Consider the following 14,685-nt stretch of genomic DNA (forward strand, 5'->3'; position numbering starts at 1 on the left):
TCAACGAGACTGAAGCTCCCACATACTTCAGTATGGCACATGGCACTTCTTTAGCTTGAAATAAGTGGTTTAGCTCTGTCATAAGTTGAATTGAGTAATATCTTTTTTTTTTATTTCTTGATGGTGACTAGCTTCGGACACCTGTGTCCACTTTCAAATTATCCGTAAGTGTGACAAATACAGGCAATAATCCACGTACAGAAATGCCCTGCAGTGATCAAGGTGGTACTATCACTGACTGTTGTTGAGCTGGCCATAGGACCGCTTTCATCACCTCAGGGGCAGTTTCTGCACATGGGCTGTCGCCTGTATTTGTCACACTTACGGATGGTTTGAAAGTGGACACAAGTGTCCGAAACTAGTCACCATCAAGGAAAAAAAAATAAATACTTCACAATACAACTTGTGATGGAGCTACAACTATTTATTTCAATTATAAGACAAGTTGCGGACCTATTTTTCATGTGCAACATGCAGCAAGTTGGTAAACTTTCTCAGCTATTGATCTTTCCCTTTGTAGCCCACAATTCCTCCCCTCCATTCAATGAGAAGTTCATGATGATTTGTGTGACAGCAATCATTTTCCAATTGTCTTATCTTTTCTTCAGCATAAATCACCCGGATGCCCTTCCAGGTGGGCCTTTATTAGTGTGGAATGGGATGTTTTTCTTTGGCTGCCATCCAAATCACTCCACCATATGGCGGCTTTGATGACTTCGTACAGAGTTTGACTGATGCCAACCTTTCAGCAGCTGCTTCAGCAGTTCCCTCTTCCTCGGTATCTACCCGATGGAAGACTATCCTTTGGTGGACCCCTGAAATTTCTATGGTTGGTAAAGACCACCATCATGCCTTCCAAAGCTACAAATGGCATCCCTCTCTTGACCACTTCCTGGCCTTTAAATGGCTTCATGCCTGGCCCTGGTATCTAATTAAATGTTAGGAACAGATTTATTGGGAACAATATGTCACTACCGTAGGGCTGCATACTCCCTCTTCGCAGGTACGGGCAAAGATCAGGCACATATGTGGTCGCTGTCCTCCAACAGGTGTCCCAGGAATTTCCCTAAATGGTATTATCCTCACCAGATCAAACTCTTATGACTGAGCATTTTGCTCAGGCTTCAGCATTGATCCACTATGCACCCGTGTTCTGTCTTCTCAAACACTGTCTGGAACGATTCCCTGTATCTATTGTTTCTCATCATCTGAAGCCTTGTAACACACCATTTAGTGAGTGGGAGTTCACCATCGGCCTCACTCTCTGCCCCAAGATGACTCCCAGACCAGACTGGGTACACAACCAAATGCTTCAGTACTTATTGGTGGCTAGCCAATGGCATATACTTGCCCTTCTCATCCGTCTCTGGAGCGGGAGGGAATTCCATTCCCAGTGGTAAGAAAGTGTCATTATTATAGTTTTGAAATTGGGTAAATGCCTCTGCAGATGAACAGCTGTTGCCTGATCAGTTTAACCACTGCTGTTTTCAAGTTACTTGAATGTATGGTGAGTCAAAGGCTGTATTGAATACTTGACTCCCAGGACCTTTTGGCTTCAATCCAGGGTGGTTTTCACTGAGGCTACTGTCCTGCAGATAATTTAGTTCATGTGGAGTCTGCAGTCCATATGGCTTTTACCCGTTGTCAACACCTTGTTGCAGCCTTTTCTGATCTGCATAAAGCTTATGATACCACATGATGCCACCATATCCTTGCCACATTACATGAGTCAAGCCTCCATGGTCTGCTCCTGATTTTTAACCAGAACTTTCTTTCATGTCACACTTTTTAGGCAAATGTTGGTGACTCCCATAGCATCTCCCATATGCAGGAGAATGGGGTATTGCAGGGTTGTGTTTAGAGTGTCTCCTCTTTTTAGTGCCTATCAATGGTCTAGTGGTGGCTGTGGGACCTACAGTGTCCCCCTCTTTGTATGCTGATAACTTTTGCATTTATTTTTGTTCGTCAATAATGGGTGTTGCTGAATACAAACTGCAGCGACCAGTACACAGAGCACAATCTTGGACTCTTACTCATGGCTTTCAATTTTTGGATGCCAAAGACAAGAATTATGAATTTCAGTCATCACTGTACAGTGCATCCTCATCCAGATCTGTACCTTGATGACAAGTCCCTCAATGTGGTGGACTCTCATCGTTTTTTGGGATTGGTCTTTGATGCACAGTTGACATGGCTTCCCCATTTTAGTCAACTAAACCAGACATGTTACTTGCACCTGAATGCTCTTCGATCCATCAGTAATATCAATGGGGGCATGGACCACTCTACTCTGCTGTGGCTTTACAAAGTATTGGTCCAGTTCTGTCTAGATCACAGGATTTTCACATACAGCTCAACATCACCTTTGACATTACAGACGCATCTTTTTTGCAGGTACATAGATCTGCCTTCTGCAATGGTGGCCCAGGTGTGGGGTTACAATCATCATCCTCATTCAGTCCTGTTTTTCAGAACTTCATGTTCCCCTCTACCACCTGTCCACCTGACCTGCTCACATACACCTCCATAGAGTGTCCCCTGTCCACATCTGTATCTTGACCTACCACAAGATATGAAAGACTTGGCTCCCGCTGAGGCTTTCTGCCACCTGTTCTTCTCCATTCTCAGTGTGTTTCAGGGTTCAGAAGTCATCTATACTGATGGCTTGATGGTTGCTGGCCACACAGGCTTTGCTTGTGTTCTTACAGGCTACAAGGAACTTCACTCATTGCTGGATGGCTGCAGTGTTTTCACTGCGGAGCTGGTAGCAATCTCCCGTGCTCTTGAGCATATCTGTTCCAGCACCAGTGAATGCTCATCCGTAGCGACTCCTTGTGCACAGTGTACAAGCTCGTGACCAGTGTTACTCTTGGCATCCCTTGGCTCTGACTAACCAGGGATTCCCTTTTTACTCTCAAACAATATGGACACTTAGATGTTTTTATCTTGGCCCCAGGTCATATTGGGATCCCAGGAGTGAACTTGCTGACAGGCTGGCCGAATTGGCTACTGCCAAGCTGCGTTTTGATATCTATATTCCAGCAGTGGATCTTTGCTTGGCATTATTCCGTCAAGTTCTAAGGATTTGGAATACAAAAAGGCATACTCTGATGTCGCCAAACGAACTATGGGCAATAAAGAGGACCACAAATTTGTGGAGGTCCTCAAGACCACAAATTTGTGGAGGTCCTCTATGTGGGCCTCTTGCAAGGACTCTCTCATCCTTTGCCAGATCCGCATCAGCCATACTTGGCTAACCCATGGTCATCTCCTTCATCATGAAGATTCTCCCGGCTGTTGTGCTGCCCATTCGATGGTGGTCCACATTTTGCTGGACTGTTCTAACCTAGCCTACCTGCGGCAGACACTTACTCTTGCTGACTTGCTACCCTTGATATTAGCAGACGATGCCTCAGTGGCTGACATGGTTTTACAGTTTATTCATGGAGGGTTTTTTTGCCACTCTCTCTAAGGGAGAACACCTCAGACTTGTCAGTCCAGTTAGGGATTGGCAGGACACCCTGTTACCTTCTCAGACTTGACTGGGCAATGGCTATTTAGGCTAGGTGGTCTGCCCCAGCCTCCACACTAATCATCCTTTTGCTCTTCTTCTGTTTCTCATGTGTTCTATCTGACTTGGTGATCTTCCTCTGTTTTCCTGTGCTTCACTCGCTCTGTCCATGTTGTTAGTCTTAACTATGTTGTTGGGTGGGGTGCCTCTGGTAAGTGCTGGGGCATACGTCCCCATTGTAGTGTCTGCTTTTGAGGACCTGTGGCTGCTCCGTGAATGGTGCACCTTTCCCATCTTTCTTTCTTTTCCCCTTTTCTTCTTTCTCGTTCCTTTATCAAGGCTCTGTTGGCCTTTGCTAGACCTTGGGGTTTTCCTTCCTTGGATTCCGCATACTGTACTGTTCTTTGGTGCATAGTTTTGTTGCCTTGCCTGTTGTGGGTAGAGGAGACTAGTGCCTTCATAGTTTGATCACTTCAACACTTTAAACAACCAACCTATATTATTTATGTTCTGCCAGATCTTACCATTACCATGATGTAATGTAGTTGATATCTCCAAGTGTCTCCTAGTCTATTCCAATGTCTCTTGTGATTTTAGAAAAGGATGTTTCTTGCAACCAGTTGAAACCTGTGACAGAACTGTAGAAGTCTCTTGCCCCCCTCTCCCTTGCTGACTTGCTACCCTTGATATTAGCAGACAATGCCTCAGTGGCTGACATGGTTTTACAGTTTATTCATCCAGTAGCTTCACCTTCCATTACCTCTCCTATAATAATGTTTCAATCACAGAGGACTATCAAATTTTCATCACCCTTCATGCATTTTATCAGTTTATCCATGTCCTCATACATTCTCTCATTTCCTCACCATCAGATTGTGATGTGATCATGTAACTGTGTGGAATGGTGGTATGGTGTTGGCTTAGTTTCAGTTCTCAGAAGAAAAATTGGCCACAGTGTTGCTCATAATAATTCAACTTGTTAAATGCTTTTCCATTCATAATTATACTAACAGCTGTTACACCAGTCACCAATGCTGTTACTATTATTCTATAATCGTCTGACTAGAAATCTCTCGTTTCTTTCTATTACACTTCACTAATCCATAAAACGTCTAAATTGAACCTTCTCATCTCTCTTTCCAGATTCTTCAGTTCCCGTACAAGTTTCCTACATATAATATTCCGTGCTCCAATTTGTAGAACAGTAGAGTTGTTGTTTATCCTAGTCTTGAAAATCCTGGACAGTTCCTGCCCAGAGATCCGAAGGGGGCTACTTTATGTGAGGAATTGTTTGAGAAGGAAGTGGTAATCTTGGACTTATTTTATGAAGAGTCCATATCTTGTGATTACATTGTGTTTGTCTTTAATGCAGTGGTTTCTAATACCTATTGCTCCTCATTTCATTGATCAATGCTAATTTTTCCACCTTTAGGGCCCGCTACCTAACCCAAAGGTAAGAGGGTACCCTCCACCCTCTTTTGACAATAATTGTAGAATGTGGACAACTCTGTATACCAGGAGTATTTGGCCACCAGTTTGTATGATTTTCATTCAGAATATAAACAGTGTCTGTAAATAAACCCAGGTCCTTTGGACTGGTAGTTGAAGACACTACCCCTTTTCTACAGACACTTTCCACTACACTATTGTACTACACCACTAAAATAAGTTTGTTTAAAATTGTTTCAGTATAAACTTCAACCATGATTCCACATGTCTTTGTGTGGCAAGTGATCATGGGACAGTACATATATTTGCAGTTGAAGATCAGAAACTGAATAAGCAGTCCAGGTAAGTTCTTCAATATAAAATTTATTGTACGTTATTCTGTAGTAATGTAGCATGTTTTGTATTATAATAGAGAGGATTTTTAAAATCTGCAGTTTTCAGAATGAATATTGTTCCTTAAATATAACATATTGAATGAAGTTTATATGAACATATTTTGCATACAAGAATATTTTGAACTATGCTCCAAAACTGAATTGCTAAATGTGGCATTTTGAGATTGCTGAATTTTATGATGAATGTGCAGTGGTCTGAGCTATTTTCTTTAGCCCAGTCCTCTCATATAAATGGTGTAATTTTCAATCACTTTTTTTTTAGCTTGGCGTCTGCTACATTTTTACCAAAGTACTTCAGTTCAAGCTGGAGTTTCTGCAAATTCCAAGTTCCAGGTGGTCCTCAATGTATGTGTGCATTTGGTTCAGACAACAACTCAGTCATAGGTATGGTACCTTTTCTGCTGTCTACACATTTAGATTTCTGAAGTCAGTCCCTCTCCCTCTCCCTCTTGTATATATATTGTCCTTCTGTATACATTTATATATATGGATGCAAATGGGTTATGAATGATAAAATAACTGCTCATTGATGTGTTATTATGAAAGATAAAAATACAAGAATTCTCACCACCACTAGTTAGTAAATCCCAGACATTATCAGAATAAACATAACAACGGAGACTATAAACTCATTTCATTGCATGAGTATAAACAGCACCATCACTTAATAATGAATGTTGTCAAAAACTCAATATAATCATTAATTTAAAAATGGTAGTATGTGAAAACATGATTCAGGTAAAATGAAAGAAGTGTGTTAAGTGGACTTGATAAATATTGAAGGAAATAAACCTGTCCAGTACTGCTCTTGTTTCTGATAGAAGGAGTATTAAACAGTCTGATTATAGTGTTAATCCCATAGATCAGTTGTTACACACTTTGCGAAAATTCAACTAAATATGAATACCAGGAACTGAAAGTCAAACACAGCAACTGTTTTAAGGAATATTTAGATATTGATATGAGTCATCATAATATCTGATAAACATGGTTATAGGAACAGTGTGCATCATCGTCAAGATGATGAAGAAAAGAATACCCAAAAATGTTATTGCCAGGCTAGTGACAAAAGATATACCATCCTACCTCTGGTAGATCCCAATTTATCTGCCAAATATGTACATTTGCAACAAGTCATATGATAAAAAAAAAAAGACAAATGGAAACAGTAAATGTTTGTAATCACTGGATGCAACCGATAAAAATAAAACTAACTAAGTCCATAGAATAGTATGTGTTGCTGGCAATACACTCTGAAATAAAACTGAACTTCTGAAGCCTGTATTTGTTGTGTAACAAAAACCTGTCATATAATGTACCTCATCTGAGTAGTATAATCACTACAGCATACACTCTTGCCTGGTTGCTAATCATAAGGGCACCTGCTGGGCATAACAGGCATGCATAATTTCTCAAATCTGAAGTTGATGCTGTAGGAATACCTGCACTACACTACCAAAATGTCAGACATGTACCTGCAAACAAACAAAAAATTAATGACGTATTTATTATTCCTCATGAAGTGATAATTAAACTGTATGACTACCCTTCGTATCTGTATATCTGTCTACCATATTTTAAGGACTATAAGATGCACTTTTTTCTTCGAAAAATTGCCTCCACAATGCAGGTACATCTTATACTCGAAATTAATATAAAAATGTCCATTGTTTGATTTAAAATTCCCACCAGTCTTTAAAAGGGCCATGTATTTGATGCTGCTGGAAACCTATCTCTGTCTGGCAATATTGGATTCAGCTGGCAGCAGCAGTGCACTGACACGATGAACATGAGTTGCAGTAATTAACAAGCTTGTTAACAATGACTCCCTCCTGCCCCGCCATCATAAATCCAGAACACTGTCTAGCCTATGATGCGTCATTCCATTCTACAGTGCTAGTAAAATGAATTGAAAGTGATTTGTGTTGTTGTTAACAGCACATTATTTTTGTTGGTAGCAGGTTTCACTAAAAAAAAAAAGGGGAAAAGATATTCACATGATGCAGCCTGTACATTGAAACTAATAGTATATGCAGAATAATTTCGAAACAGAGCAGCTGAGCAGCATTTTGGCCCTTCAACAAAGAAAAACAATACACGATTGATGGGCCAATAAAGAAGTAAAAAAAATGTGGAACACTAAATGTGTAGAGGACTGAATGCAAAGTTGCCTAAACGAGAAGATGACATATTGAAATGGATCCTAGAACACCATCAAAATCGCATTGGAATTAATACACAAATGATTCAAATACACACTTGTAAGCAAGCAATACAGTGAAACTTAACATACTTTAGAGGTGTAGTTGGTTGGCGCTACAGATTTATCAAAACCAAAGCTAAAATATCTCAGAAAATATCACAAGAGTATGAAGAGCAAATATTATTTTCCCATTGCTCTATTATTCAACACCAAAAGAAAAACAGTGTGGAACTAAGCCAAATAGCAAATATGGATGAAACTCCTCTGACATTTGATGTGACAAGTAACAGAACTGTTGCCATGAAAGTTGCTGAAACTGGAACTATAAAAACAAGTGAACATGAAAAAAAAAATGCACTACACTTTTGTCCTTTCATGTTGTGCCATCAGTACTAAACTTAATCCAGTGATCATTTTCAAACGCAAAACAATATCTGAGAAGGGTTGGATGTATGAGGCTGGTATGAAGTTATGGATTAATAGTGTGTGGGAGAGAAGGAAAGGTTGCTTTATTGAAGAAGAGTTCTCTTCTTGTATTAGATCAGTTTAGTAGTCATTTGAAAAATTGTTTGAACGAGAAATTGAGACAGGGAAATACAGAGCTTGCTGTTATTCTGGGAGGACTTGCTTCACAATTGCCACCTCGTGATGTCTTAATAAATAAACCACATATAGTGTATATGAGAGAGGAATGGAACAAATGGATCATGAATTCACACCAAAGTGCACTTTAAAATCACCTACAATCAAACAAGTGTGTCAGTAGATAAAATAGTTGTGGTTTAGAGTGAGAGAAGACATTATTGTTAAATCTTTCAAGAAGTGTGGCATGAGTAAGGCTCTCGAAGGCGGTGAACACCATCTTATATATGAAGAGGGCAATGATGACAACAAAGAGGTAGAAGGAGGAGGAGGAGGAGAAGAAGAAGAAGAAGAAGAAGAAGAAGTAGGAGGAGGAGGTTCAAATGACAATTTTCAGGGATTTTAAAGGGCAATTTGGTTTTATAAACTAAGAAATTTTTTAGACTGGCTTTTCAGTCTAATAATAGAAGTGGTAAAAATGTTATTTTTTAAAAAATTGCTTAGAGGTGAAGATGTGTCTTGTAGATCATAGCATTGTATGGTCCATAAAATACTGTAGGTATTTATGGTAATCTGATAGTGGGTGATAAATGCTCACACTGCTGCATGTCTGTTAGTAGTATGGGTTTGGTGTGTGGTGGGAGTTGTAACATTTTGCCCATCATTTGATTTAATATAATCAATTTCAGAGATCGCTGTTTGAAGAGCTTTCACATAGCCAAAAGCTTTTCATTTATGTTTATCACTGATCCGTAATACTGAAAAAGTAGTATGACATTCTTTCAAGAGAAGTTGTGTCCCAAAATTTATTATCTTCTTCGCAATGCTTAAGAAGACTTTGTTTGCTAGTAACTGAGTGTGTAACAACCAGAAGAATAATATGAACTGTTCCTATGTGGACTGTGTTACTGTTATTTATTTCTTGTAAACATCTATGACCTCTGAGGAATTAATATGCAGTTTCTTTAAGGAAAGAGTGATTCCTGTTGGAATCTTGCCTTTACTTTAAATTGAGTCACACGAGTTAATAATTCAACCAAAGCAAAACATTGGTAATGACAACAGTTACCCTCATTGTTGTTGTCAGTTTGGTAGTCAAAATTTGAATGGTCTTTTTGTCACAAGATAAGTAGATCGGACTCCTCTACTATGTAAATGCTGTATTTACCCAACTGTAAGATGGTCCTTTCTTTGAAGAGGCTTCTTGATTAATTTTTAATTTTAACATATCTTTAGTGATATAAAGTGTCTTAAGGCTGCCTAAAAAGTTAATCTTGTCTCTTGTAAACAATTTGTGGTGTTTTCTTAGATTATATGATTCTTATACTCATGTAGCTGTTCATCAAAGACTACAGGAAGGCAACTCGCTAAGCTAGTGATATTCTGTTTCACACCCCACCGCATCTTCTTCATTTTCGCACACCAGCTGGTACTTGCTACATTTATTTTATCTTATTCTATTTATTTATTTCTTTAACGTGGTCTGATTAGGGCCATAAGGCCCTCTCTTACATTGAACCAGGGTTTCACACCTACAGTATCCATTAAATCATAGTTACCTAAGAAATAAAAATTATAATATGGCAGCTAGTATTAAAATGATTTGAGTGTCTGAAGTGACAGTATGAGTAAATTATACTGACTACGAACTAATAAAGTCAATACCATCATTACTTGTACTACTGCATATTCTGCTGCTGCTGCTGCTGATGGTGATAACAGAACTGTATATTAATAACAGTAATGATAGTGGCATATAAAAGATGAATTTATGGGTGTACAAAATAGAAGTTTTCTGTAAGGTGAGTTCTGGGAAAAGAAAATTTAAGAAGACTGTGTCCTCTAAGAATATTGAGGAATGAGGAAAATCAGGTTGGAAGGAGTGATCTCTAAGGGTAATAAGTGCTTACAGGGACAATGCTAAGCCTTATTGTTGCTTTAGCAGATATGTCACTACCTGTCTTCTGAAGTTGGAGATGTTATTTAGTTCTGTCATATAATGTGGGAGGCTATTTCAGAGTCAGCTTCCTGCTACTGAGAAGGACTTTAAGAAGGTGGCTGAATGATTTAGTTGGGTAGAAAGAATTTTACTCTGATGGGAGCAGGTGTTTCCACCATGTTGTTTAGACACAAGCATTAAGACCGAGGAAAGGGATGAAGGCAGTGTTCAGTGATAAGACAGTAGAGAAGACAGACAATATGGAAATCTCTGTGCTTGTCTGTATGCATTCAGGATAGGTGTGCATATGATGATGAAATGTGATCATAGAATCGAAATGACATATAATGAACACAGGAATTCATAACCAGTTCCAGGTGCCGTGAGCATTCCTGAGGAATGCTGTAATGAATAACTGGAAGTATAAGTGTTTGTACAAGTTTCTTTTCCAAGCCAAGAGGGAAGAGCTTTTCATTTTTTGTAGGACGTGGAAAGCTGCTGATGCCTTCACACACAATCCAGCTATGTGCTCAGTCAAATATAAATTTTCTTATATTGTTACTCCTAGATACTTTGCTGAAGGAGTGAAGTTGATATTTCTCCCATTTTAGGGTTAAAGATGGTAGGGATTTCAGGTATTTCGGGCTTATGACTCAAGAAGAATGACCAACCAGAACTGCTTGGAAGCTCACAAATCAGTATTGAGATTCTCAAAGCTGTCTACAGATTTATTGGTTCTGCACTTAGATACAACTGGATGTCATCAGCACACAAGTGGTATTTGCAGTAGGACGAAACTGATGACTCATCATTTATTCACAATGAAAAGGGTATAGGATCTAATACTGATCTCAAGGGAACCCCTGATACTACCTTCCCACATTGTGACTTCATGGTGCTGGCGAGGTATCAGGTGTGAGCGAAATTTAGGTTGCTGAGTTTGGCAAGTAAGTGTCATATCCATCTGTGTCAAAGACTTTCATAAAGTCTAGAAAGCACATGATAGTTGTCTCTTGTGCACCCATGACAAGTTTCATGTCTTACCTTTGTTAAGGCAGAGGTTGTGCTGTGATGTTTATGGAAGGCTGATTGGTATTTTTCTAGTAGGTTGTTTGTAGTTAGGTAGTTCATTAGCTGGTTGTGGACTATAGATTCTAAGGTCTTGGACAGTGCAGGAAGAATGAACATAGGTCGTTGATCAGAGGGTACTGTGGCAGTGTCCTTTTTAGGTGATGGCCTAAATAGTTCATCTTGCCAAGCATCAGGGAAAACACGTGTGGTTAAGAATTGCTTGAAAATATCTGTTATAGTGGGCAGTAGTGGGTCAGTAATAAGCTTCATCATTCGTGTCCAGTAGATGCTGATCTGATACGCATGATGACTTTTTTGATAGTGTTGCAAGTGACATGCTTCAGATAAAAAACTTTTTGGCTGAAGACATTTACCCTCATGACGTAATCAATGAGTCTTTGTTTTGTTTGTGGTTTGTTTGTCGTCATATGCAATGTAAAATACCAGTTTAGTTTGTTGTTGGCTGGGACAGCGGGATGAGCTGCAGCTTTTACTTCGCATATACCCGGACCACGCAGGTTTTTCCATAGCACAGCTAGTCTATTCCTGTTGTCGATCAATGCATGGGTATGCCTGAGTTTTGCATTTCTCACAGCTTGACTGAATCTGTTCTGCTTGTGCTTGTAAGTAATATGATTTTCAGGTGTGGGATAGACACTGTTTGTATGCCCAGTGTGCAGTTTTCTGAGATTCATCAGCTGTTTTAGTTCTGTAGTTAACTAAGGTGTAAGTTTTGGTTTTACTTTTATAGTATTTAAGGAGGCATATTTATCATATAGTTCAGTAAGTTTGTTAGTAAACCTATGAAGTTTTTCTTTCATATCTGAGAAAGAAATAGATGACGTCCCCAAGCTATTTCTTGTGCATCAGTTGCAACTTCAGATAAATTAATGTGTCTGAAGAGTCTGTATGTAGTCGGTTGCAGTTTCTTTCTTGGACATTCTAGCTAGTGTGTCATAAAAATTATGTCATGCAGATATTTGAGAAATACAAATGTCTATGTTTGGGGGTTTTGTTGGAAATATGTCCGTGATAATGTAATTACTGTTTGTGTGATGGGTAGGAGCAAGCTGAAGTAATTTCACATTTGAAAAAGAAAGCATCTGCTTAAATTTCACAATGGATGGATTGTGATATAGAAGATTTCTATTAGTGCAACCAGTTGTAATTACGTGCTCGTATATCAGTTCGAGATGTGAAAGAGCAGTTTCGCAGTAGGCAAATCCACATACTTTAGGTGGTTTGTATGGGAGACACATCTGTCACTTCCTATTCAGGAATTTGATCTCTGTGAACATGCATTCCACTTCTTTGTCTTCATTATTGTTGGAGTTGTGTAGCACAGTATGTGATAAATCAGAGCTTATGTATGCCTGTCCTCCACCCACTCATTGGTTACATCTGACTATGTTTACTGAACTTGTGGGAGTATTTGGTTTACGCCAGATCTCTGACAGAAGTGTTAATACAGATTTTTGTGTCTTGAAATAAATGACGGAATTAATTGAGATGAGCTGTCATATTATTATATACCATATACTAATCAAGGATGGATGTTTATACTTTAAATAAAACCAGTGATGAACTTTCAGACAAATAGTGTTACTATGCATAACTTTAGTATGTTGGAATCCTCCCATGTTTGGTAGTCCTTCACATAGAATTTAGGGTACAAATCTGTCTTTGAGTGTGTGTGTTCATAATTTATGGGACCTAGGTTTCCTAAAAATTAACACCACTTTACATCTTTGAATGAAATTATGGTAACTGATTATTATATCAACAAAGAATGTCATCAGTTCAATGCCTTTCTTTTTGCCTTATCAGCAAACACATTTATCACATTTTCAAAGTCCAGTTTCACAGTCACATCATTTTCTGTTGCCAATACAGCCAAGGCGTTCAAACGATCTTGAGTCTGAGAAGCATGCAAGTAGTTCTTAAGAACTGAGAAGGAGCGTTCAGCAGAGTGATTCTGATTTTTGGATAAATATCAACGAGATATTTCTCTCCATAGCATTTTATTTAAGACTGGTAAAGAAGGACCATTCTCATATCCATAACTGAAGAGGAAGCTTTTGAGGTGGATACATTCTGTTCCAAAAGAATTGCTTTCCCAGAAAATTATTTCGAACAGTTAGTTCATGAGCCAACTCGAAGCATAAATGGTTGCGAAAGCATACGTGACCTCTTGGCAACAAATAATCTAGGACAAATAGGGAGCGTCATGACATATATAGGGATTAGCGACCACAAGGCAGTTGCTGCTAGGCTGAATACCGTAACACCCACAGCAAAAAAAAGAAACACAAAGTACATCTATTTAAAAAAAGCTGATAAAAATGCTCTTAATGCCTTTTTAAGAGACAAGTATCCACTCCTTCTGATCTGATCACGTAAGCGTAGAAAAGATATGGAATGATTTGAAAGAGATAGTATCGACGGCAATTGAGAGATATATACCACATAAATTAATAAGTGATGATACTTATCCGCCATAGTACACAAAAAGGGTCAGATTGCTGTTTGCAGAAGCAATGAAAAAAGCATGCCAAATTTAAAAGAACACAAAGGCCAAAGTTTTGCGGAAGTTCGAAATATAGCGTGTGCTTCAATGCGAGATGCTTTTAATAATTTCCACAACGAAACTATGTCTTGGAATCTGGCAGAAAATCCAAAGAGATTCTGGTCATATATAAAGCACACCAGTGGCAAGATGCAATCAATACCTTCACTACGTAATAACGGTGAAGTCACTGATGACAGTGCCACTAAAGCAGAGTTTTTAAATGCGGTTTTCCTAAACCCTTTCACCAAAGAAGCTGAAGTAAATATTCCCGAATTACAGTCAAGAAAAACTGCAAAGATGAGAAACATAGAAGTAGATATCTTCGGTGTAGCAAGGCAACTTAAATCACTTAATAAAGGCAAGGCCTCCAGTCCAGATTGTGTACCAGTCAGGCTCCTTTCAGAGTATGCTTATGCAGTAGCTCCATATTTATCAATTATATACAACCGCTCGCTCACAGGAAGTTCTGTACCTAAAGACTGGAAAATTGTTCAGGTCACACCAATGCCCAAAAAGGGAAATAAGATTAATCTGCGCAATTATAGGCCCATATCACTAACGTCAATTTGTAATATGTTTTTGGAACCTATACTGTGTTTGAACATTATGAATTACCTCGAAGAAAACGATTTATTGACACATAGTCAGCACGGATTCAGGAAACATTATCTTGTGAAACACAACTAGCTCTTTATACTCATGAAGTAATGAGTGCTATTGACAAGGGATGTCAAATTGATTCCATATTTTTAGATTTCCAGAAGCCTTTCGATGCTGTTCCTTACAAGCGTCTTATAACCAAACTGCGTACCTATGGAATATTGCCTCAGTTGTGTGACTGAGTTTGTGATTTCCAGTCAGAAAGGTCACACTTTGTAGTAATAGATGGAAATCAGTCATCAGATGACAAAAATGAATTGCAAAATGATTTAGATACAATATCTGTGTGGTGCAAAAAGTGGCAAT

General features: G+C 38.8%; 1 protein-coding gene across 1 annotated transcript in view; it reads left to right on the forward strand.

Annotated features, from left to right (window-relative positions):
- The window catches only part of LOC124595286 (WD repeat domain phosphoinositide-interacting protein 3), a 128,941-nt gene that overhangs the window by 94,462 nt on the left and 19,794 nt on the right, over window positions 1-14,685 (forward strand). Inside the window, exons 6-7 of the mRNA XM_047133969.1 lie at window positions 5,201-5,302; window positions 5,618-5,739. Coding sequence (XP_046989925.1) covers window positions 5,201-5,302; window positions 5,618-5,739 — 224 coding nt within the window. The remainder of the gene's footprint in view (window positions 1-5,200; window positions 5,303-5,617; window positions 5,740-14,685) is intronic.

The sequence above is a fragment of the Schistocerca americana genome, chromosome 2 (genome assembly GCF_021461395.2).
Source record: "Schistocerca americana isolate TAMUIC-IGC-003095 chromosome 2, iqSchAmer2.1, whole genome shotgun sequence".
NCBI classification, from domain to species: domain Eukaryota; kingdom Metazoa; phylum Arthropoda; class Insecta; order Orthoptera; family Acrididae; genus Schistocerca; species Schistocerca americana.